The sequence below is a fragment of the Eptesicus fuscus genome, chromosome 16 (genome assembly GCF_027574615.1).
Source record: "Eptesicus fuscus isolate TK198812 chromosome 16, DD_ASM_mEF_20220401, whole genome shotgun sequence".
In the NCBI taxonomy this organism is placed as follows: Eukaryota; Metazoa; Chordata; class Mammalia; order Chiroptera; family Vespertilionidae; genus Eptesicus; species Eptesicus fuscus.
In genome coordinates, this window is record NC_072488.1 from 24,898,375 (window position 1) to 24,923,256 (window position 24,882).

The following is a 24,882-nucleotide window of genomic DNA, read 5'->3' on the forward strand; positions in this document are numbered from 1 at the left end:
CACCTCCTCTGTTGGTCAAGTCGGTGTTTCTCTCAATGTCTGAGACTTTTGCTTTTGCATAAAAGTTAGTGATAATTCATCTTTTAGCATCTAAGGGTTTATTACTACTGTAACATGCAATCTTAGCAAAGTAATCACCAGTGAGATTAAATGGCAAGTGCCTACTGTGCTAAGCACTTGGAAGGTCAAAAGAATAAATTTATTAGAAGGATCTGCCATGACTGATGACAGCATAGGGGGAAGTGTCTGGATCAGATGCCTGTTTATGCATGTTATGTAGGAGATTTCAATGTTGTATTTGGTCATTAAGACCCATGCCTCTATGAATAGGTATCAGGTTAATCTTATAGTAACAATAATAATAATAGGTATCAGGTTAATCTTATAGTAACAATAATGTGTGTGCGCGCACACACACACACACACACACACACACGCACGCACGCGCACACACGAGAATTCTTAAGCCTGATGGGCAGAAGAGGAAAGGCCATGGGCTTTGAAACCAAAGGGTGCTCGATCTCTCCCTTGCTCTACTAGTCATGTGATTCTAGCAAAGTTATCTTCCTTCTTTGTGATCTAGTAAAGATGTGGATAATTAGACTCTATACTGCAGTGTTTTAGGCCAGCTTATATTGCTTAATGTATGTAAATTTCTTCATTCATAGTAGATGTATAATACTATATTACAACAAACTATTGTATTCCACCCTGGGCAGCCTTGTGGGGGGAAGGGATCACAGGTGGAAGAGGACAGTGTATTATGCCTGGAGTTGATAGCAATTCCACTAGGATTCCAGATCCCTTACTGTTCCCAGCAGAGGTGTGGAGCCAGCTTTGCACTTTATGATTCCCACAGTCCCCATCCTGGACCGGCCCATGACACAGTCGAGTGCCCCCTGCTCTAAGTGCCCTGTTATGTCATATGGCTTTCTTTCTGAATCAGAGCCTGCATCCTCAGTGAGATAAAAGAAACTCTTAGGAAAACGAGGAGTTCAGTGTAGAATTTGAGAAAAAAGTGGGTTGTGTAGGATTCAGTTGATTCTACTTAGGGAGACAAAATGGGATGAGGAAGAAGCTCACAGCGCTGGAAAACAGATGCTTTCCCTCACGCACATGGGCGCTCACTGTACTTGAATAACAGCAACACTACCTCCCTCTGGTTGGAACTTGTAGTCTATGTACTCATCCTTCTTGGTCTCGGACCCCAGTGAAGTTCAAAGCCATCGGCAAACATTTGCCCAATTTATGTATTAGGGAACTCAAGAGATGACTACAGGTATACCTTATTTCATTGCGCTTTGCTTTATTGCACTTCCCAGAGGTTGCACTTTTTTACAGATGGAAGGCAAGTCCCTCCACCAGCAAAGGTTACAACTCACTTTCTTGTGGTGGTCTGGAACTAAACCCACAATATCTCTAAGGTATGCCTATAGTAGGTGACCTTTTGCCTTCCAGAGCAGGCCACTTCCCCTCTTGACTTCTGCTGAGACCTCTGAGAGACAGAGAGAGAGGAAGAGGAAGAAATATGAATGTGAGTGTGTTGGCCAGTATTGGTCCCCATCACATTTTCTGCCTGGGGACATCCCTCAACATCCCCAACACACTCACTGGCATTCCTGCTAAAGGGAAGCCCCCTCTCCTGGCCAAGCCCCTGGGGTGGTCCAGGAGCAGCTGACATTTTGACTGCCTAGCTTTGTGGAGTGGAAGTTGAGGCCAGTGCCTTCCTCCTCACTGGTGCCTTGTGCAGGGGTCTGGCTTCCGGCCCCAGGGCTCTGTGCAGCTTCTCCTTTCTTGCTTGGCTTTCAGGATCAGCGTAGGCTCTGCAGCAGCCCCACTGTCTGCTCAGGGAGGGGCTGAAGAGGCGAGACTTTCCCTCCTGCCTCTGCACTGTTTGGAAGCACATGGGAAGTGGGAAGAGCTCTGGCTCTCTGTGCAGATGAGAGGTGGGGACCTGCTTGGCAAGCTGCTCTTGAGCTTCTGGCTCCAGGCTGATCTCTTAATCCTTGGCAGGAAGGCAGAACTTGATACCCTGAAGAGAGAGGACTGACGCCCAGTTTATCCCCAGCCCTGGAATACCCACACTCCGGAGAGTGTGTTGGGGGTGAGTTTGGGTTCTCCAGAGTTCCAGATTTAGCCACTGCCTCTGTGTGTGGAAGTCTGTATGTGCGCTTTTGGGCGTGCCGTTGCTATGTCTGTTAACTTCAACGCACACCAGTTTAAGGGCACGTCCATGAGAGCTATAAATACCCTTAATTCAGATGTCGCTTGGGGTTGCTTTCTTAGTGACAAGCCAGATCTGTTTCTCTCTTAACAGCCTAGCATCTGTGGCTGCCCTGCCAGCCCTCTGGGCACCCAGGGAAGCACTTCCCCACCAGAAGGGAATCTCCCTGAGAGGCAGCCTCAGAATTCCCCGCCAGGCCCCGTCTTCTGCATTTCCTGGGGCTGCCCCCAAGGGCCCTGTGTAATGGGAAGGGGGAAAGGGGAGGGCCAGGGCCAGCTCCCCCCACCTTTAGGCTGCGTTCCTCACTATTATCTTCCCAGGTAGACTTTTCCCAGATGAGGAAATTGGGCTTATAGGAAGCAGAGATGTGATTAGGAAAAAAGTTTACTTCGGAGGGGGCCTGAAGGGAGTATCAGTCGGGCGTAGGAAGTGCCCACTCATGTCGTCTGTGAGGGGCCCCAGGGAGCAGAGTTTAGGAGGAGCCACAGGGTTCCTTCCAGACATCAGCTGCAACAGGTGGGATGCTGACACCAAGCATCCTGGTTTCCCTTAGTAACCTACTGTAGATTTGTCATCTGTGCATTTTGCTAACCTTTTTAGAAGCTATTTATATCTCCAGCCTGCACCATGTCACATGGAATGCTGGCTTCCTTCTCTGCTGGGAAGGTGGACGGCCTTTGTTGACGCCAAAGCCTTTGCAGCGACTGAATGCCCCGTGTTTCCCTCTCCTGGGACTCGGATGTGGGTTTGGGATGTGCCAGCTCAGGCAGGCAGCAGGGACCTCAGGGTGGGGCGGTCCCATCAGAGCTGACTGGTTTCTCTTTGTGCCTCACACGGGTCCGTCCCCTTCCTGACTCTTTGATCCATCTGGCTTCTCCACTTCTGCCTTGATTCTCTTGAGGTTTGGTGACATTTACACTCCGGGAACCAACGTTTCCCAGCAGGTGTATCAGGAATGGGTGTTACAGGTGTGCCGCAGGGGGTGGGGCAGCGTGCCATTCCCAGTGTGTGCCAGGGTATCAGAAAGGTGGGGAGCACGGCTGTAAAGCTCCTGGGTCAGAGGCCTAATGGGGAGATGGGCTTTTGCGATTTTGTTGTGGAATTTGGGGTTTCAGTATTAAAAGGAAACAAAACAAAGCAGCTCTCCAGGGGGTATCAGTTTCTAGCAATGACACACGTATTGGCAGCAGCAGGTCCTACCAAGAGGCCTCTGATGCAGAAGAGCAATACTGCAAGGAGGAGACAAGAGAAGCAGTTACAAAGAAACAAACCAAGGACCACACATGTCTTTTTAAAGAAACTGAAATTCGTGAGCCTCTGCTGAATTTCCTTTCCCTCGGAGGGGCTTGGTTTTGCCCTCGTTTGGCACGGTAGGGGTGAAGGAGCAGCTTTCCTGGCCCTCAGCAGTTCGCTCTTCCTTTTTTTTTTTTTTTTTTTTAGTTTCGGGCAGGCAGTTGCTTTGCTTGAGGAAGTGAGGGGACACCCAGCCAGGGAGGCTGCATGGGGTGGCAGGATGGCTATGGCTGGGCCATCGGAGCTCCCCCAGGTCTCCCAGCTCCCCCAGTAGAGATCTCCCAGCTCCCCCAGTAGAGATCTCCCACATCCACTGTCTGCAGCACCTCCTGGCCGGTGCTTGCTCTCCGGAAGCTCCATGGGGACAGACCACTGTGTCTGTTTTTCTCCACCACATTTCCAGTACTTAGCCCAGGGCCTGGTGCATGGAAGGCATACATCAAATATTCCTTAGATTGAGTTGATTCTCATTTGCCTGTCAAGTCATTTTTGCTCAAGGTTAACCAAAGACTAAGGTTATGGCTATTAGAGAATAACTTCAGGCACAACCCCTTTCTTGGAAAAAAAAAAAAAAAAGCTTTGTTAACCCAGCAGTAGGTTGGAAGGTTAAAAGGAGTGACTGACGGTATGGAGGTGTGCATGGGCCATCAATTTCATCCCCACCCAGGGTCCATCCCCCAGGCTCAGGCCTCTGCATCTATAGTCACCCGTGGGCCATCCCCCAGGCTCAGGCCTCTGCATCTATAGTCACCCGTGGGCCATCCCCCAGGCTCAGGCCTCTGCATCTCGCCTGAGACTTCTCAGCCTCAGGTCTCCTGGGGAGGTAGCAGCTTGGCAGTGATGGATTCTTGTGGGGTTTAGATTCTCCAGACCAACCTTGAACCCCAGGTCCTCTTCTCTGTAGCTGTGAGACTGTTGGCCAGCAGCTCACCCCTGTGAGCCCCCTCCCCTCCCTGGAACAGGAGATGATGTCTACCTTCCAGGGTGGCTGTGAGGGTGTGTAGGTGTGTTGCCCTATATGGCCTGATGCTCACTCAGCCTGTGGTTACTGAGAGTGATGGCCCAGGCCAGCCTGGGCGGCGCCACACCAGTTCATGTCAGTTGGTGCGGATTCAGGGCCTGCTCTGTGTTCTGATCTTCTGTGGAGAAGAAAGGGGGGATCCGATCGCAGAAAGGTCCACCTGTGCAACTGGGAAAGCTCATTATGTGAAACTGAGCGCTGCCCGGTCCCAGGTAGGAAGGGGTGGCAGGGATGAGCTTTTGGGGAGGTCTAGGCTTTCAGGAAGAGTTGGGAAGCAGTAGAGTATCCTGGTTACCGCTGTGGGCCCCCACATTGAACTGCCAGCGCCCACTTTCCAGCAAGGAGCTTGACCTCTCAGAGCCTCAGTTTCCTTATTTGTATAAAGGGGATTGTGTTATGGAGCCATTGGATCCAATCAGAGCTGCTCAGCTCCCAGATAACGGATTTTCTCAGGCTCATGGAGGCTGGGTGGAGCCTGGGACAGACAGCCCCGGGCTCAGGCTGTCCCTTCTGACTTGAGCAGTCCAACCTCAGTCACTTAACCCATGGCCCCTTCATCCCACCCGCTGTGTGTTGGACATGGCACCTCTTTTCTCTGCATCATGAAGTGAAAGCTTGGGAGGCATCTGACTAAATGAGGTCATGCCAGGCAGCGGGTCCCTGGGAGCTCATATTCTGGGTGGGGAGCAGTGCGGGCATGGGGGTGTCTCAAATGTGTCTTTTTCTGGATCTCAGATCCCTGCTGTCAGTGTCAGCATGTGGAGTAGGGTTGATAACTAAATTATGGAGTTTTTTTCACCCAGTGACTGACAACTTGGTAATTAGGAGAGACTACTCTGGGGCTGTGTTGCTTGTTGATGTTAATAAAAAAAAGGACAAAAAGTAGGGGAAGGGGCCTTTATTGTAGTTTCTGTTCAAGGGGCTGGTGAGAGTAGTGAACCAGCCCATCCTGGACTCAGGACCGAATTTGGGGTTTAGTAATGACATACTCGTCATTGAGCGGCATTTTTACAGAGTGCAAAGCATGTTGCATTTTACAGATTGCAAAGCATGTTGCACTTGAGGCTTCTCACCTGCTCCATTGATAAAGTGGTTAGCACTTGGTTGCCTCGTTTTGTAGGTTTTGTGAGAGTAAGTGACTTGCTCCAGGCCACGCAGCTGGTAAAAGGCAACACCCAGATTACAGGGCAGGCTGTCCAACTCAGGTCCCGGGTTACGTTAAATCACTCACACCAAGCAGCTTAAGTGTCTCCTTTAGTTGTGTCTGTTCTGTTGTTGAATAGTTCATGTGAAAAGTGCATTGCTTTTACAAACAGAGGAGTTGGCGGAGTGGTGTCTATAGGTGGGACAGTAGGGGCTGCTGTTAAAGTGGCTCCAAAAAAACAACAACACTCCCCTCTACCTGGGAAGTTGAGGTTGTTTTGTCAGTTTGTTCACCAACCTCAACTCTTGCTTAAAAAGAGAGATGCCTGTGGCTGCATGGCTGGTGAGGGTGTGGGGGAGGCTCGGTGCCATTTGTGTGCAGGTGTAGCTCTTCCCGGGAAGGAGCCGGGACTCTGTTGACATGAGCTGACTCCTCAGACCGAGGAGGCAGGGCTCCCTCCCTGCCCTTGGAGCTCTCACCCCTGCTCTGCCTGCCAGCCTTCGCTCGGCATTAGCTTGCCGTTTGGGGGCTGCCGAGCAGGGAGCTTTGGCCTGCAAGTGACAGGTGTCTTTTCTGTCCCAAGCAGCTGCCCCAAGTCTTTCTTTTCTCCAACAGTTTTCTTATTCAGGTGAAAACTGCCACTTCAAATCCGTTTGTCTCTCTTCCACTTGAATATGCCCTGGATACACCCAGAATGTTTTCTGCCGCCTGCTACTCATGTTGCTTGCCTTCCTGGGCTGTCCCCATCGGCACCACCTCTGCGTGAGCTCCCATATCCTCCTGCCTGGCTGGCTGTCAGGACCAGATGAAAATATTCATGCAGTCAATCAGCAAACATTCCCCAGGTGCCAGATCTGGGCTGAGCCCTGTGCCAGGGGCAGGGCTTACAAGACAGGTCAGGCACAGGCCCTGCCCGCGGGAGCTCACGATTCCGTGGAGGGGCCAACAGTGAGTGATGGGAGAGGAGCGGGTGCCTGTTCACCGGGGACACAGAGGCGGCCGGTCCTGTCCTTCCCAGGAGATGAACAGCTCCTAAGAGCTAAGTGGACCAAGGGGTTCTCCAGGTCAGTTTTTGGCTCAGATTGGATTCTGACACGTACTAGATGCTTAAGAAGGATTTGACTTACTGCACTGGTTTTCAGATGTGCAACTCAAACCAACATGTATCTCCAGTGAACTTGTTAGAAATCCGAATTTGTAGGCTCCACCCCAGACCTGAATCAGAAACTTCGGGACGTCCCTGTTACAATGAGCTCTCCATTCCGACGCAGGTGGAGATGTCAGAGCTGCAGAGGGAGTTCATGAATGTTTGTGTGCTTACGTACCTCCTCTTAGCAAGCCACCTTCCCTCCCCCTCCTCCAACACACACACACACACACACACACACACACACACACACACACACACCCTCCCCCTCTCCCCTCTCCCTGGAGTGCGAGATTTATTTATTTTTAACCCCTGCCCCACCAAACACACCTCCTTTCTAGTTCTTTGCACATGGTTGTGACTCTCCATATTTGTTGCAATGAATTGAAGCATTCAGCCTTCCTAGCTCTCCTGGGGATGGGGCCAGGAAAACACAGAAGCAGAACTTCCTAAGCCTCCCTTGGCTCCATTGGTATGCTGTCGGGCCCAGGGCTGTGCACACAGTAGGCTCCATGGGTATTCTTTGCTAAACCATTTTCTCTCCTGGACATTAAGCAGCCAGACAAGTTGGGGCCCGGGCCCTTCTCTGTTCTCTGTAGCTGAGGTTAGCACTCTGGGTGGTGACAGGCCTGCCCCTACGGAGGATGCCAGTGTGGTTTGTGCTAAATTAGTTCCAGAGCAACAGATGGCGATGAGGTCCTTTTGTTTTAAAACTCCCCAGGCAGGTCACCAGGAAAGGTGGGAGGAAGGGCTGTTACTCAGACACCCATCTTGGCAGGAATTACTTCTCTGGCTGTCCTCCTCCATTCCTCCATTCTCCTACACACACACACACACACACACACACACACACACACACACACACCCCACTTTAAAATTAGTTCTTCCATCCTCATCTCTTTCCCTCCCCCCCACCCCCACCCCGTCTGTCTTTCTTCTAAACTGTTCCAGTGTAGAAAAGACATCCGCTTTCAAATGGCATAATGGTTGGGGTTACAAATGAGTTGGCTCAAAGAGTGCTGCCTCTGAGAGCCACTGCTGAGAAAGAGCATTTAATTCTGATTGTCCAGTTCAATTAAAACTCCATTTGCCCCAGCTTAATTTTCAAAGGGCTGTCCTCCCAGGCAAGCTGGTTCGGGGCTCACATTTACGACCTTAAGGTTTTTTTCGAGGACTCCTTGGCCCTGCAGGGATAGGGAAGGGGCTTTGTCTGGCAGGAAGTAGCCCTATCTCCATCCAGCTGCAGAAAGTGGGAAGGTCCTCTTGAGACTGGGGCACCCCCATGCCCTCCTCCTCAGTGACTCCAGCCCTCTTCAGGTTGAACCCCTTCTTTCAGTTTCAACTGAGCAAATTGTTAGCATTTGGTTTTATTCACGTGTAAATCTTTGTTCAGCACCCAGATGGTAATGGGGCACAAAGCACTTAGCATGAGGTTTGGGGGAGGGGGTCCCAGGAGAAAACCAGGTATGTGTTGGGTTTAGGGAAATCTGTCAGAAAACTTATGGAAAGAACCTTTCCCATGACTTTCCCACCTCCATGTTGGCTTTCTTATCAGTTCACTTTGAAAGGAATTCTGATCTGTCTGGACATGACTGAAGATCTTTAAAACCAGGTTATAGCCCTGGCCGGGTGACTCAGTTGGTTAGAGAGTCATACCAATATGGCACGGTTGTGGGTTTGATCCCTGGTCAGGGTACACACAAGAATCAACCAATGAATAAGTGGAACAACAAATCAATGTTCCTTTATTTCTCTCCTTTCTCTCTAAAAATCAATAAATAAATTTAAAAATGACATCAGGTTACAGGTGGTTGTTCTAGTGCATTGCTCGTTTAAGCACAATAGAACTCATTTCTTCACTCATGGAGCCCGTTAGTAGAAAGGCTGTCAGGGCTATTTGGCCAGAGTGTGTGTTGTTCTCGAGCAAGTCTGGATCTTTAGGAATCCTTCAGCATGCTTGAGGCCAGTGTCCCTCCAAGATGTCCTGTGGCCCTCTGTTGGAAGCAAGGGCGAGAAGGTGCAGAGAACGGGCTAACCTGCTCAGCTCCTCCTCGATAGGAGGGAGACTGAACGCTGCCTGCTGCCCCGGGGGAGCCCTGACATCCTGCTGCCGGACCTGGCAGGCGGGTGTGGAAGCAGCCACACCTTGGTCGGCTGGTGTTAATGAAGAAAGTGATCACTCAGAATTCCTGGTGGACCAAACTGCTTATTGTATACGTTTATTCCTCTTTCCTTTTTTATTTTTATTTATTTATAAATATATATTTTTATTGATTTCAGAGAGGCAGGGAGAGGGAGAGAGACAGAGACATCAATGATGAGAGAGAATCATCGGATCGGCTGCCTCCTGCACGCCCCACACTGGAGAATCGAGCCCACAACCCGGTCATGTGCCCTGACCAGGAATTGAATCATGACCTCCTGGTTCATAGGTCGATGCTCAACCACTGAGCCATGCTGGCGGGTTCCTCTTTCCTTTTTGAAAAAATTGAAATATAACTCCCATTCATTGGATCTTATATATTCACAAAGTTGCACAACCATCAGCACTATTTAATTCCAGAACATTCTCATCACCTCCTAAAGAAACCCATTTAGCAGTCACTCTCTATTCCCCTTTCCCTCCAACTCCTAGCAACTGCTAATTCATTTTATGTCTCCATGGACTTGCTTCCATTTAAATGGAATCATAGAATATGTAGCCTTTTGTGACTGGCTTCTTTCACTTAGCATAATGTTTTCAAGGTTCGTCGTGTTGAAGAATGTGCCATATTTCATTTCTTTTTTATGGCTGAGTAACCCTTGCCTTCCCTTTTTATTCTCTCTCGTCAGTCTGTGTTACATGACATTTTACCCCCGGCTCTAGGAACCATTTATCAGGTTGTGAGGCAAAGAGTGAGGTTCCGCTGGTCATGCACCTGCACGAGTTCACTGACCCCGAGTTCTCCAAACCCTGTCCTTTTGGGGTCTTATGGAGGTTTCATTGCGTAGGCATGATTGAGTAAATCATTGGCCATTGGCAATTGATTCAACTTCAGCCCCTCTTCTTTCTCCTCTAATCACATGGTTGGCTTCTCGGAGCTGTGAAGTTGAACACGGCTCTAGTAATGTGATGCGGTTACTTGCTATAGGACTGGAGGGGCTCTGTTGGGAGCCTCCTGGAGTACAAGAGGGCTAGAGCTGGCAGGAGAAGATGAAGGAAGAAATGCAGAACAGTCAGGGGGTTGGTATAAAATAAGGATAAGCTGAGCTCCGGTGCTCAACATCGGGGAAGCCTGCCACGGGAATCGGTGTGGGTCCTGAGCAGTGGATGTGTTGGGCTCCAGGGACTTCCTGCAGAGTATTTGTGCCGTGTGCCTCACCTCTCTGAATTTCAAAGAAATCTCTGTTACTCTGTGTGTGTGTGTGCCCGTGTGCATATATGTGAGTACTTGCAAGGTTCCAGCTTTGCACACTTATGGACCTGTATTTTTCTTAAATTCCGGTGAAATTCACACAACATAAAATGAATCATTTGAAAGTGTATAATTCAGCCCTGGCTGGTGTGCTCAGTTGGTTGGAACATCATCCTGTGCACTGGAAGATCACTGGTTCAATTCCCAATCAGGGCATATACCTAGGTTGCAGGTTCGATCCCCAGTTGGGCACCAACCGATCAATGCATCTCTTTCACCTCTCTCTCTCTCTCTCTCTCTCTCTCTCTCTCTCTCTCTCTCTTTCTCTCTCCCTCCCTCCTTCACACTCTAAAAATTAATAAAAAATAAAGAAAGAATAAAATAAAGTGTTAGTATACATTCACGATGTTGCAAACCTATACCTTATCGAGTTCCAGAACATTTTCATCAGTCCAACAGAAACTGTAATTTTCAAAGGGTCTGTTCTGTGAAAGTGTATTTGTGAAGTGCATTAGGTCATCCTGATTTTGCCTGCCTGCCGAGAAGACTTTCTCATCGTCAGATGGCAAATTTCACTGTATGTTTGGCCAAGGAGTGAGGTTTAAGTACTCAGATTCCAAGTGGGTTTGTCAGTCATGGTTTAACTCTGGAGAAAACCAGAGTGTCATTCCTGGGGTCTTCTCTTATTGTTTGGCCTCTTGTCTTGGTGTATTAAAAGGCCAATGAGAGACTTCAGTCTTTGTAAGCCTCTTCCCCAGCCTCAAAGGCAGGTGTTAGCTCACAGCTGAGGAGAAGGATGTTTCCTCCGGATTTGGCCCATCTGTTACTTACAGTTCTGTAGTGGCTGTTTCCCTCCCCTGATCCTACTCTGGCCCCCACGATGGAAGCCCAGGTGACCTGCATTCACAATGGCCAAGACTCCTCTGTAGCCCAAGTGTTGGAAAGGGTGAGAGGGATGCTCCTGTGGAAGTGTGAGGCCTGGTTATTATATGTGCCTCCCTCTAAATAGCTAGTCCTGGGCAGTATGTACTCCAGTGTGATACAGGGACCACAGCATTGCTGATGAGGAAGGGGTCCCTGAACAGTCTTCATGATCTGCAGAGGGAGAGCCTAGTGAATGGCAACTACATACTGAGTGAGAGAGGGAGGGCGGGAGGGAGGGAGGAAAGGAAGAAGGGGGAGAAAGCTGAGGATAGCAGAAGGAGAAAGGAGTGAATGAGGAGCCACCTTGGATGATCCAGGGAATACTTCTTTCTGATTGGACTTCTTAGGTCATGTGCCCACAGAGAACCAATGACTTTGGTAGGGTGGGGACTGGGGGAGGGGGCAGGGAATGAGTCCCTTGGATAATCCAGAGACTACTTCGTTCTGATTGGACCACTTAGCTCGTGTGTGCCCATTTGAGAACAAATGCCTTTGGTCAGGGGGTAGGGAATGAAACTCTATGATTGGCTTAATCCAACCAGGAATTCTTTTAGCTAGGGGCATGTGTCTGGATGAAGGAGTGATGGGGTCCTGAACAAATTCAGTTTGGGGAAGAAGAAGGAAATAGGAGAAGGATGCTTAGTTGACAGCCAACAATATTCCTTCAAATTAGGTAAAATAAATGTCAAGACAGTGAGTAGAAGGCAGTGGTAAAAACAGTAGCAGGAACTAAAATGCTGAAAGTATGCCCACTCTGAGGCTCTCCTCTTTAGAGCTCCCATTATTCAGGCAGGTGGGTTGGACCCATTGGTGCACCACAGAATAGCCCTGATCACAGGAGGCAGTTTGATTCTTGGCTGAATGTGGTGATGGCCACCTGAGAAATTAGCCTGTTACTGGAGAGGTCAGTAACAGGCTAATTTCTGGTGAAGGAGGTGCAGGCCAGCTCTGTGCAAGCCCCCATGATCTGGCTGCACTTGGCCTTTCTGACTTCACCTTCCCACATGCTACCCTCATTCACGCAATAAGAATTTAGTAGCAGTTACTAAAAGCCAGGCTTTGAAGTAGAGCGCCCTGCTCTCAGGGAGTCCTGTGCAGCTTACAGAGAAGAAAGAGGCAATCCTCTTAGTGTAAGAAGGGGAATGACAGAAAAAGCCTGGGGTGCTACAGAAGTACTTAATGATACTTAATCTAAATGGAAGATCTGTTGGATGAAGAGATTTCTAGACCAAAGCCTGAAAGATGAGTAGGAGCTGCCCAGGTACGGACATGTGGAGAGGGAAAGGGCAGTGAGACTGGCTGGGCAATTGACTCACGTGCTGTGTGTTTGGGGTGGATATTGAGGACCTCCAGGGGTCTGGCTGGAGCCTGATTGAGTGGTGATACCTTTTACTGAGATGGTGAACACAGGAGAAATTGCAGATTTGAAGGGGAATGAATTTAGTTCAGAAATGTTGAATTTGAGATTCTTTTGGTTTAGCCAAAAGGAGGCATCCGGAGCAGGAGCCTGGACCTCAAGAGGCAGAGAGCTCCTCCAGATACACTTTTCTGACAGTTTTCTTAACATCTCAAGCTTAACATGTCCAAAATTGGCTTCTTGCATTTTCTCCATACTGTGCTTCTTCACCCTCAGTCTTCCTCATCTCCCTGTAGAAGACAAGACCTATGCAGCTACGTAAGCCGAACCCCGGATTATTCCAGGGACCTCCCTGACCTCTAGCCACACTTCCAGCCCATCACTCATGCCTGAGTTTACTTCCAGAATATATCTAGAATCCCCCATTTCTTTAGCTGTCAGCTGCTGCCACTCAATCCAAGCCACCATGTTCTCACCTGAATTGTTGTAATACGTTCTCTCCTTGTATTCCTGCCCACATCTGATTCATTATCCACAAAGCAGCCTGAATTGCTTTTACAAAATCAAAATTAAAAAAAACAACAGAAAACTCCCCAAATTACATGACTCGTGTTTTTCACCTTTTTGGTGACTTTCCATTGCAGTAGGCTCTGATAATATAGGACTGCTAGCTATCAACCACCAGTCTCCCTGCCTTTTCCCCAGGATCTGCCAGGGCTTTTGTGCCTCAGGCTGTTGCGCTCACAGTCCTGCATTTGGCTCCTTAAACCCTCCCTCAGATCTCAGGTTAGATGTCTCTCCCTCTGAGAGGTCACCCTGGTGATCTCTCTCCTAGTACCCGGCTCTTTTCCTTCATCACATGTATTTCAATTTGCATTTAGAGTTCTTTTTGTCCCAATTTGTTGAATGCCTAGCTCAGGGCCTCAACCAAATCAGACTCATCCTCCCTTTTATAACAAATGTTTCTCCTTTACTTATCCTTGAATGAAATCTACAGATAATATAACCTCTCTATGCACCTAATTTTAAATCAATATAACATCCTAGCAGCAATAGGAAAGAGAAATAAAAGGAAAGCGATTCATCATAAAAAATATTTATTTCAGTATTAACCTCCTAAGTCTTTAGAGCTGAGTTATCCAGAAATTATAATGAAGTGGTCAGGTGCCTATACATAGATAACAGCTACAAATGTTGACTAACAGTTGTGGTTTATTGGTGATTCAGTTATTAAGAGCAATATTGCCGGTGGTGCGCAATTTTCTAAAATGGTAAGCAACTCCTGTAATGTTTTAAACAAGATAAAATACAGCCTATTTTTCTCCTTCAATTTGCACTGAAATTACCTTCCTAAAAAATTCATTAAAACCGTGCAAAAAATACTTTGTGCTTTTATGTGTACCAGAGTTAGATCCCAGACTCGAGTAATTATAAAAGGGTTTTCCATGCTCATCAATGCCAGGCAGTACGCTCACCAGTCATGCACACAGCTTTTGGTAGTACCCTGGCTCGCTGAACTCCAATAGGGACACCATAGAAATACCATTTCACAACTGAACTGAAGAGTGTACGGGAGGGGGTGGGGAGGAGAGGGAAACATTTAAAAAGTTTCTGAAGTTACCTCTTAGGAATTTATAGCACTTTAAAAAATTCTTTTTCCTCCCTCAGTTTTCCTCCTTCATTCATTTGACCATCAAAAACATCTCCCACGTTTTCCAAACAGCGCAGGACACGGTAGCACTTCCCTAGTTGGGAGGCACTTGCTTTCTCCTGTCACATTGTGAACTCCGTTGGGGCAGGGTCCTGTCTGTTTTTCACTAGAGCATTCACAGTGCTCAGCCCTGAGCTGACAGATACTTGTTAGAATGAATGAATGAATGAATGAATGAATGAATGAATGAATATTCCATCAGCATGAATTTGTGCCAAGAAAGTTAGAAAAGGAGTAGACTGCCTGGAAGCATGACCTGACATTTACCTTCTGTCTGTGTGCCTTAGGCCAGCTGACCTCTGTTTTAGTGAAAAAGACTTGTCATTATAGCTCCAGACAGTGTAGAATTTCAGCTCTAAATCCTTTACAACGAGGGAAGTCATCTCACCACGCACAGAAGAAACTGTACTGGCTCCGAAGTTGTGGTTTGTCTTTTTTTGGAAAGTCAGGCTTGTCTGTTGCTCAGAACACTTGACCAGCTCTCTCATTTATCTTCACATGTGTATGCTATATTTATTCTCCCCTCACAGATGGGGAACTACAGCTTGCCCGAGGGCCATATTTAGCTAAGTCTTGATCCTCTGCCTTGTGGGGTCAGCTTAGATAAAACAGAATCCTAAAGCTTGATTTTTACCCAATCGGTTAAATCTCCTCCCACATTAAATCTGTTACTAAGGCTGTTCACTGGGGTAAAAAGTGTTCTTTTGAGCATTTTTAACCACATGATGTGGTGATCTAGCTCAGCCCCTCCTTTTAGAGAAGAGGAAGTGCTGGTTCATAATGGCACTGTTGGACAAGGGCTGGGCCAGTGCTCTGGCGGACTGCACATTTCAACTTTCCTTTTCCTCCAGCCAACGTACCCAGGACTTAGGATCAGTCACACAGTCAAAAGGAAGATAGTGAGGGGGAAAAAGCTGAAGATTTGGTTCACGAACTCCCTAAATAATTGGTAAATCAATTGAGCCTGACTTATTATAAATCAAAATATATGAAAATGACAGTTACTGAAATTTAGAAGCTAAAACTTCGAATTCAAGAATTCTTTTACTGAAAGCTATTCAGGCCAGTGATATACACTGAGTGGCCAGATTATTATGACCTCAGAACGCATAATAATCTGGCCACTCAGTGTATGTCCTATATAATAAAAGGCTAATATGCAAATTGTGCCCTCGACCAGGAATTCGACCAGCAGGCAGGCCGGCCAGCCACCCATGTCCCCTCCCCCTGGCCAGGCTGGCCAGACCCCACCCATGCATGAATTCCTGCACCAGGCCTCTAGTGTGTATATATGTATATATATATATATATATATATATATATATATATATATATATATTTGTGCACAGCGGGGGGGGGGGTGTCCCTCAACCCAGCCTGCACCCTCTCCAATCTGGGACCCCTCAAGGGATGTCTGACTGCCCATTTAGGCCTGATCCCAGTAGGATTGGGACTAAACAGGCAGTCGGACATCCCTCTCACAATCCAGGACTGTTGGCCCCCAACTGCTCACCTGCCTGCCTTCCTGATTGCCCCTAACTGCTTCTGCCTGCCAGCCTGATCTCCCCCTAACCACTCCTCTGCCAGCCTGATTGATGCCTAACTGCTCCCCTGCCATCCTGTTTGCCCCTAACTGCCCTCCCCTGCAGGCCTGGTCACCCCTAACTGCCCTCCCCTGCAGGCCTGGTCACCCCTGCCCTCCCCTGCAGGCCTGGTCACCCCTAACTGCCCTCCCCTGCAGGCCTGGTCTCCCCCAACTGCTCTCCCCTGCAGGCCTGGTCCCCCCCCCAATTCACCTCTCATGCAGGTCTGGGCCACCCCCCCAACTGCCCTCCCCTGCAGGCCTGGTCACCCCTAACTGCCCTCCCTTGCAGGCTTGATCGCCCACAATTGCCCTCCCTTGCAGGCCTGGTCCCTCTAAACTGCCCTCCCCTGCTGGCTATCTTGTGGCGGCCATCTTGTGTCCACATGGGGGCAGCCATCTTTGACTACATAGGGGCAGCCATCTTGTGTGTTTGGAGTGATGGTCAATTTGCATATTACTCTTTTATTAGATAGGATGTATACACTGAGTGGCCAGATTATTATTCGTTCAGAGATCATAATAATCTGGCCACTCAGTGTATACATAAATACCATTTCATAACTGAACTGAAGATGAGGGAAAACAAACAAAAAAGCCAAATATTTGAAAAGTTTTTGAAAAACAGTTACCACTTAGGAATTTATATCACTTAAAAAAAATCTTTTTCCTACCCAAATTTTCTTTAATTCGTAGTAGTAGGAGGTGGTAAGCAAATTCAATACACTCATCACTGATGTATTTAGAACCAAACTTATCAAAATGCTCCCCAAAGGAACCCAACCCAGCTTCCATGAAAAACACAATTATTAAGGGGATGAAAAGAGATATATTCATTTCACAAAGTCAAATGTAAAATGAACTCAAAAGTAAAGGATCACACAAAGGAAATGATGTTTCATGGACCATTATTACTAAGAATTATTGTAGGTGGTCCCAGTGTTTCAGGAGCCATGCCTGATACCTATTTTGGGCTTCTCACGAGAAACAGATGGAGATTACTACTGTGTGCTTTGGAAGTGACAAAGTTGTTCTTTTATATACCACAAACCACCAATTGTCAGGGGCATTCTTCATTGTCTTACATTTTACGTATTTCTTAAAGTAGTTAGAAGCTGTTTCAAACTTTATAAGTTTGGGCTTCTCAGTTAAAGAATTATTCCCTTGTGGTCCCGCATTTTATCTTTCAAGGTTGTTACAGAGGAAAACTCTTGTAGGTTTTGATGAGTGACTATCTCTTAATATACTTTATTGACTTTTTTACAGAGAGGAAGGGAGGGAGAGAGGAGAGAGAGAGAGAGAGAGAGTTAGAAACATCATTGAGAGAGAAAAACATCGATCAACTGCCTCCTGCACGCCCCCTACTGGGGATGTGCCAGCAACCAAGGTACGTGCCCTTGGCCGGAATCGAACCTGGGACCGGTTTTGGCGAGTGACTATCTCTTAAAGTAACATGCTGGATTATTCGGGAGTACATAATATGTTCTTACGGCACTTTATAGTCTTCAAAACATTTGTCATTGATGTTCTCCCATTTTACAGACAGAGAAACTGACCCTCTAAGAAATACGTGACTAGACCAAGGCCACATTGCTAGTAGGTCATATATGAGCCAATTCCCTTCATTCTTTAAGGCTACCTCCTCTAAGAAGTCTTTTAGCATTCCCTAATTACCACTCTTGGTATTTACCACATTCTGACATGTAATATAGTGTCCACGCACATTTGTCTCCATTACAACGAAGTAGAACAGGCACTGTTATAAATGTTTATGTGTCTCTCCACCTGTCAAATTCTTCCTCCTCCATGCTGACCTTATGCATGTTCCCATACCAGGACTGAAATTTCTTCTCTTCTAGGCTATGGCTTTGAGGTCTGCAAAGTTCTAGTGAGGTGCACGAGCACATAGTGGGTACTATTATTGCTCATTTGAGCTGGTTGCCTTGTTTTTAACATACAAATATCTTATGACAGAGCTTTGCAAATGTATAAATTATAAGGGTGTTATAGAAATCAGATATGATCAGAATCTTGTCCTTCCTTCATTTCCCTAATGATTGCACTTCACACTATTCTGGACACATAGTAGGTGCTTATTAAGGTTTTTTTTTGGATTAAGCATTTATATGTTCACCTGACCAGTTTCCACTTTTATTTTTCCCATTATTGTATGTGACTGTCATTTTATATGTATATATCTTGAACTCCCAACTAAACTGTAAGCTCCAGAGAGGACAATTATTCCTTGTAATTATGTCTTCCATGCAGTACGATCTCAATACATTTTTGCTAATTAATGTTATGTGACCAGTGTGTGGTAGCATACCAGTTAACAGAGCATGGTAGGGGCTGTATTATCTGATGTGAGTGGGTTTACTTAAAATTCATGTTTGGATATGTATTTTAAATAGGCATACATGTGCTAAAAAATATGTATTTTAAAGAGAATTCACTAAAGTAGGAGAGAGCACCAGGTCCACATGAGGGGACAAAGGTCGTTTAGAAGTGGGGATGGTCATGGGCACTGCTGGCTGCCTATATGTGAAAAGGGGTCTCCCACCTGGTGGTCACTTGCTACAGTTCTGTTACACCTAACGGTCTTTTCTTTCCTCTCAGAACATTTCTATTCAGTCTCTTTTTGTCAGAGGATTCTTGTCAGGTTGTAAGTGTGTGATATTTTTCCAGGGTTAAGGCTGTCATCATCGCAGATCAAAGACTCTTGACAAGAGCTGAGAGCTTAATCACTAAGCTACCAGAAGACATTTCTAAAAAAATTGGACACTTCTGGTACTTAGCCAGTTGGTCAGAAACTAAAGCTTTTACTAAGCACTCTAATAATCCTGTTGATCGAACTCATGATTGTTTTTCATGTTTTTGATGTAAGACCAGTTATCTTTAATATGGTTTTCTCTACTCCTAAGAAAGTTCCAGTTACCATGCTGAAATATCTAAAACTCTATCTTCTTTTAAAGAACTAAAGTAGAACTGGCTTGTTAATTAAGAAGACCACTAGAGAGTTGGCTTTGGGAAGGTACTGACTTTGATAAGTGGCTATTTAAAATGAAGGGCAGTTGTTCCACATTTAACGTTCTTTGTGTTGTCAAATTTAAACTAGATAGCTGGAAACGAACTGTATTCATCCCCAAATCCAGAATTTCACCGTAAGTTCACTCAAGATACTGCACAGTGGATATAAACAATTTTATATGATGCAGGGTAGAGGATGCATGGGAGATAATTTATTTTTTTTAATGTGCTATTATTAGACTTCTAATTACTCAGGCTAGATGGAAGCAGAAGGCTCTCATTCTTATAATAACTGCCAATTATTTAGTTGGAGAGTACAGGCAGAGTTCATTTTAGGTAGTTCAGACTTCAGAGGTAACATTTGTTTTTAAGGAGGTCTAAATGTACTTGTCTTTGTCTTGTGTTTTTATAACCCAGATCCTTCACATTTTAATTATTTTAACAAAATCTGCAATTTAACAAATATCTAGAAATGATTAGTCTACTTTCTTTCCTTTGTGCCCACACGTCTCTCATTGAGGAAAGTCAGGCCTCACTATGGTTATGAAAGCAAACATACAACACTTACGTTCTGTAGAATATTTGCATTAATATTATTAGGCATATCCAGAGAATTGTTGTGCCTTCATTTTCTTTTTATTCTTTGCAATACCCTTCTAGAGAAAGAGTGCACATTCAATTTCCCAGATGAGGTAAACGTGCTTGAAAAGTAAAATTTCATTTAAAAATCTCATTTGGTTTTCTTAGATATATATATATTTGGTTACATTTTAAATAGTCTTAAGGCTCTTGAGTCCTCAAGTGCCTAATTAGTACAGTAATAATATTCTCTTTTATTAATCTGAAAACGATGCTGTCCTCAAGAGACTTCAGTTTGATTTGTGTGTTTTGATGCCAATGTAGAAATTTTATTTCTCACTAAAGGAGTTTCTTCTCTGTGGTTGGAGAGAGATGCAAAACCGGGTCTGGAGTGGGACTGCGGGGACACTGCGTGTTTTATGGAAGGATAGAGGAGTCAGTTTCCCATGGGGTGAAGAATTTATGTGGAAGCATTGGAGGTTTTTACGTGCCTGGCACTACGCTGAGGGATTGAGTTGCATTCTTTCATTTATTCCTCATAATCCTATGAGATAGTATCCCCATTTCCAGTTCTGTGAAAATTGGAGATCTAAATATGGATGAGGAGAGGTTTTGGACAAGAGTGCCCCATTCCCTGAGCATGCCAAGTTTTCTCTCTGGAATGTAGAGTTGCTGGGTGGATGCTGAGATTAAATGCTGTCACTTCCCGCCCCGCCCCCCCTTATTAGAATATGTTTTTAAAAATCAGCTTGAAATAGGCAGCAGAGTACAGAAAGTATATTTAATGAGCCTAATCGTACTATCTAACCCTCAAACTGATTTTTAAAGACATATTCTAGTATCAGTCCTTTGATATTAATTGGCTGGGGTGCAACCTGTTTCATACCCACATTACTTGATTTATTTATTAGTATTTTTTAAATTGATTTCAGAGAGTAAGGGAGAGGGAGAGAGAGATAGAAACATCAATGATGAGAGAGAATCATTGGTCAGCTACCTCCTGAACGCCCCCTACTGGGGATTGAGCCCACACCCCAGGCATGTGCCCTGACTGGGAATCAAACCATGACCTTCTGGTTCACAGGTGGACGCTCAACCACTGAGCCACTGCGGCCGGGCTATTTATTAATTTCTTAGTAGCAGAGCACTGCTTTATTAAAAACCAATTAGAAGCCTCCACTTTTAAAAATAAAGGGGATGGCTTTTCCCTTCTTGTCCTGTAATAGCCAACACCTGAGAAATCTTTCAATGCCCAGGGCTCTGGGTTGTGGAACAGAAGGATTAACTCCAGAGTCAAAACTTTGAGACCTTAATATGCTTGTGTTGAACATTACACTGAGAAAAATGTTAGACGATAACATGCAAGAAAATTTGTTCCACAAGGGAAATACTGCTGCTGAAACTCCGAGTGCCAGGTGTTCTTAATATTTGTTCCTGTAGCCCCACATTCAGGCAGCAGTTTAGACTTCCATGGCCGTCTAACACATTCTGGTCTGGAAAGATCTCCAAGACATACCGAAGGGTGCAGGACAGCATGGATTGCACAGTCTCGTCTAGTGCAGAAGTTTGCACGTGTACAGTTGTAGGTATATACATGCATAGAAAAAGAACTAGAAAGATACACGTGAGAACATCTCCATTTCAGGAAGGGAATGAAAATTAGAGAGGGAAAAGTTTTTGTGTGAATTTCCTCTATATGTTTCTATCTTTAAATTTTCACACAACACACACACACACACACACACACACACACTTAAAAAAAAACACCTATATTAATAGGGAAAGCAAAGATTTAAGGTCTCAGAGAAAATGTATGGTGGGTAAGGCATAGGCTCTGGAGTAAAATTGCCAGGGTTGAAATCCCATCTCTTTTACTTATTGGCTATATACATCCCCACCCAAGTTATTTAACTTCTGTGCCTCAGTTTTCTCAACTGGAAAACAGGGATAATGGTACTTACATTATCATAGGTGTTAGGGGGCTTTAATAAGTAATACTTGGGAGAGCATATGGCTCAGTCCCTGACACAGTAAACTTTCAGTACATGTTAGTTATTATAAATGGTTAACACTTAGACTACATCTAGCTATAATCAATTCTTCGTGCAGACTTTTCAGTGAAAAATGTTTCCAGTGACAGCTTTAGTAATCACAATATATTTTCTGCAAGTTTCATTGTAGTTGTCAATGATCTTGTCATATTTTTACCCCACTGGTGTTCAGAACTTCAAAAGGAGAAATAACAAAAACAAATGGGCATTATCTTGTTTTATGTAGCGTGCCATACATTTCACTTGTAGAATAGTCCTAACATGTGTCTTTGACCATGTTAATGTAATGGACATATTATGAGTAAATTGAAGAAATGGAAATAATTAGGTTTTTCTTCCTTCCTCAGGAAGACTATGATCGTCTGAGGCCTTTATCTTATCCAATGACTGATGTCTTCCTTATATGCTTCTCTGTGGTGAATCCAGCCTCATTTCAAAATGTGAAAGAGGAATGGGTACCAGAACTTAAGGAATACGCACCAAATGTACCCTTCTTATTAATAGGAACTCAGGTATGTCTGCTTTGATCTTACCCTTTTAAGAAAACGCTCTCTGGTCTATCTTGTGGTGTTGCTCTCAGACCAATGGTCCTAAGGTTTAGCAAATGATATGCGTGTTTAAGCTCAGTTGTAAGTTATGAGAAAATCTATCACATTTTTTTTTGAAAATGTAGTGCTGAAAGAAAGCAATTATCTTAGTTGGTTTAAAAAGTTAAGATCCTTTGTTTAATCTTTTACTGATATGTGGGAATTAAGTGGGGCTCCATGCTTGGATTCATCTTTAAAGATTTGTAATTATTATGGGACATTATTGACCTTTCTTCATTAGATTGATCTCCGCGATGACCCCAAAACTTTAGCAAGACTGAATGATATGAAAGAAAAGCCTATATGTGTGGAACAAGGACAGAAACTAGCAAAAGAGGTAATGGAACCTTTACAGAATTTATAAATAAGTGTAAAAGCAGCTAAAGTAATACTAGAAGCTGACATTTATTGTGCACTTACTGTATGCCGGCCACTGTGCTGAGAGTTTTCCATGCATTATCTCATTTAATCCTTGCACTGACTCCAAGGTAGGTCTGACAAGTTCTCTGTTTTATAGAACAGAAAACAGAGGTGTGGCGGTGTCAGGTAACTTGCAAGGTCCCGTAGGTAATAACAGCAGAGCTGGGCTTCAGTCAAGGCCTGACTCCAGAGCCAGACTCTTATACCACCAACAATATTTTCTTAATAAGTCATGTGTAGCTAGAGGCATTATGAAAAGGTGCTGATCTCTAAGCCCTTCTTAATCACTTAAATATCTGTACTGTGTCAGATCAGGCTCTGTCATCAGTTAACACTCATGGAGTAGATAGTGGAGTGACATCGGGTGACAGATTAAATCTGCAGTTAAAAATAAAAATGATGGCTAGGTTTGAAATAAACGAGTTGAATTTTCTTCCAATCTTTTAATGAAAGATTTGAAATAGTAGCATTCTAAAAAAGATCTAACTATGACGCACATAATATCTTTTAACTTGTATTTTTCCTCATCCCAAAGCTAGGCTTACTTTTTTCTCTATTGGGTCCAAACATTATTGGATTCTATTTTTTTGATATGACTTTAATAGGACTTTGGTGGAAACAGATTCTAATAAGTTCCTTTCAAATGTACTCTCAGGAGGCAGAAGAAAGCAAGAAAACTTTTGGGAGGACAATTTTTCCTAAAGCAGAAGATAAATAGCTTCACTAACAAATCACTTTAGAAATTTCATATATTCATTTTGTAATCTTGGGGAGAGAAGGAATTTCTAAATGACACAAAGGTAAAAGTCATAAATGAAAATATTGATGATTTAACTACATAAAAATTTAATACATCAAATGCCAGGAATAAAATTAAAAGTCATATAACAAACTTGACACATATGGCAGAAAAAGGGATTAATATCCTTAGTACACAGGAACCCCTTGCATAGGAATTAGTCAGAAAAAGAATTATATGCCCAATAGAAAAGCGAGCTAAGAACATCAATGGAAAATTCACCAAAAAAATGCAGATTGCCATTGAAGATAGAAAATATGTTAAAATTCCTTAATAGTCAAATGTAAGTTAGATTTTCACCTATAAAGTTGGCAAAAAAAATGAGAAATGAATTACAATAACCCCTGCCAGGGGTGCAAGGAAATGGGCATTCTATTGTACTGTTGGTCATTGAGTAAAAGCAGTCTTGATGCTACGCAAAAGCCTTTGTTCAAGCAATTCCATATGTTGGAATTTATCCCAAGGAAATTATTTGGACGTTCTTAAAGAGATGGCTACAAAGTTGCTGTATTGTTTATAAAGGCAAAAAATAAAAAACCCGCATCTATTAAAAATTTATACTAATATATCCATTGAGATGTTCAAATTTATTATGTAGTTTAAGAAAAAAAAGTGGTTGCAAAACAATATGATCCCATTTTAGGCCTCTCAGCAGCATTTGGCACAGTTGGTTCCTTCATGAAATACTTGCCCTTGGCTTCCTTGAATGCTCTTTGGTTTTTCTCCCTGCTTGTCGGCCTCTCCTCTATCCCTTCATCTCCCTGTCTCAGAATGATGGGGGGCCCAGGGATCAGCGTTCAACTTCTTGAACATTTTTTCTTCTATACCCACATTCATTCTCTAGGCTTAGGTGAGCTTCTATCAGTCTTGTGGTTTGAACAATCTTCTACTGAAGACCCCCAGATGTCTATCTCCAGCCTGAAACTCTCCCCTAAATTCTAGACTTGGTTATCCAGCCATTCACCCGACAAGTCCGTCTTGGTGGCTAAGCATCTCAAAATTAACATGTCCAAAACAATTCCTAATTTTACCCTCTAAGCCTGTCCTCCCAGTTACTCAGGTCAAAATCCTTGAAGTCACACTTGACCTTGCTGTTCTTACATAATGCTCTACCTCCATAATATATTCAGAATCCAAGTGCTCCACCTCTTCTATCAGTCAGGTTTGGGCCCCTCCATATCTGGCCTGATTACTGTGAGTTTCTAACTCACCTTTCCATTTCTCTCCGTGCCCCGTGTGAACCTGTGCTCCACACAATATCCCGAGCGAGTCTTAAAATATAAGCCCCATCAGATCACTGCTCTGCTCGGGATCCACCAGGGGCTCCCAGCTCATGCAGTCAAGGCCAGAGCCCTCACTGTGGCCCCTGGTACCTCTCTGCCTACTCAGGCACGTGAGCTTCTTGCTGTTCCCTTCTGTCTCAGGGCTTGGAATTTTGCTGCTCCCTCTGCCTGGAATGTTCTTCCCTCTGAAATGTTCTTCTTCCTCCTTTCAGATCTCTGCTCAATCATTTTGTCAATGAGACCTTGCCTGATTTCATCCCCGCTCCTTCCCTATCTCGCTTCTCCATTTTTCTGCAGACCACATAATACCCTGTGACATTCTACCTCTGTATTTATTA

General features: G+C 44.9%; 1 protein-coding gene across 1 annotated transcript in view; it reads left to right on the forward strand.

Annotated features, from left to right (window-relative positions):
- Positions 1 to 24,882, forward strand: part of RHOQ (ras homolog family member Q) — a 30,017-nt gene that overhangs the window by 4,089 nt on the left and 1,046 nt on the right. The window contains exons 3-4 of the mRNA XM_008162169.3: positions 21,803 to 21,967; positions 22,284 to 22,379. Coding sequence (XP_008160391.1) covers positions 21,803 to 21,967; positions 22,284 to 22,379 — 261 coding nt within the window. The remainder of the gene's footprint in view (positions 1 to 21,802; positions 21,968 to 22,283; positions 22,380 to 24,882) is intronic.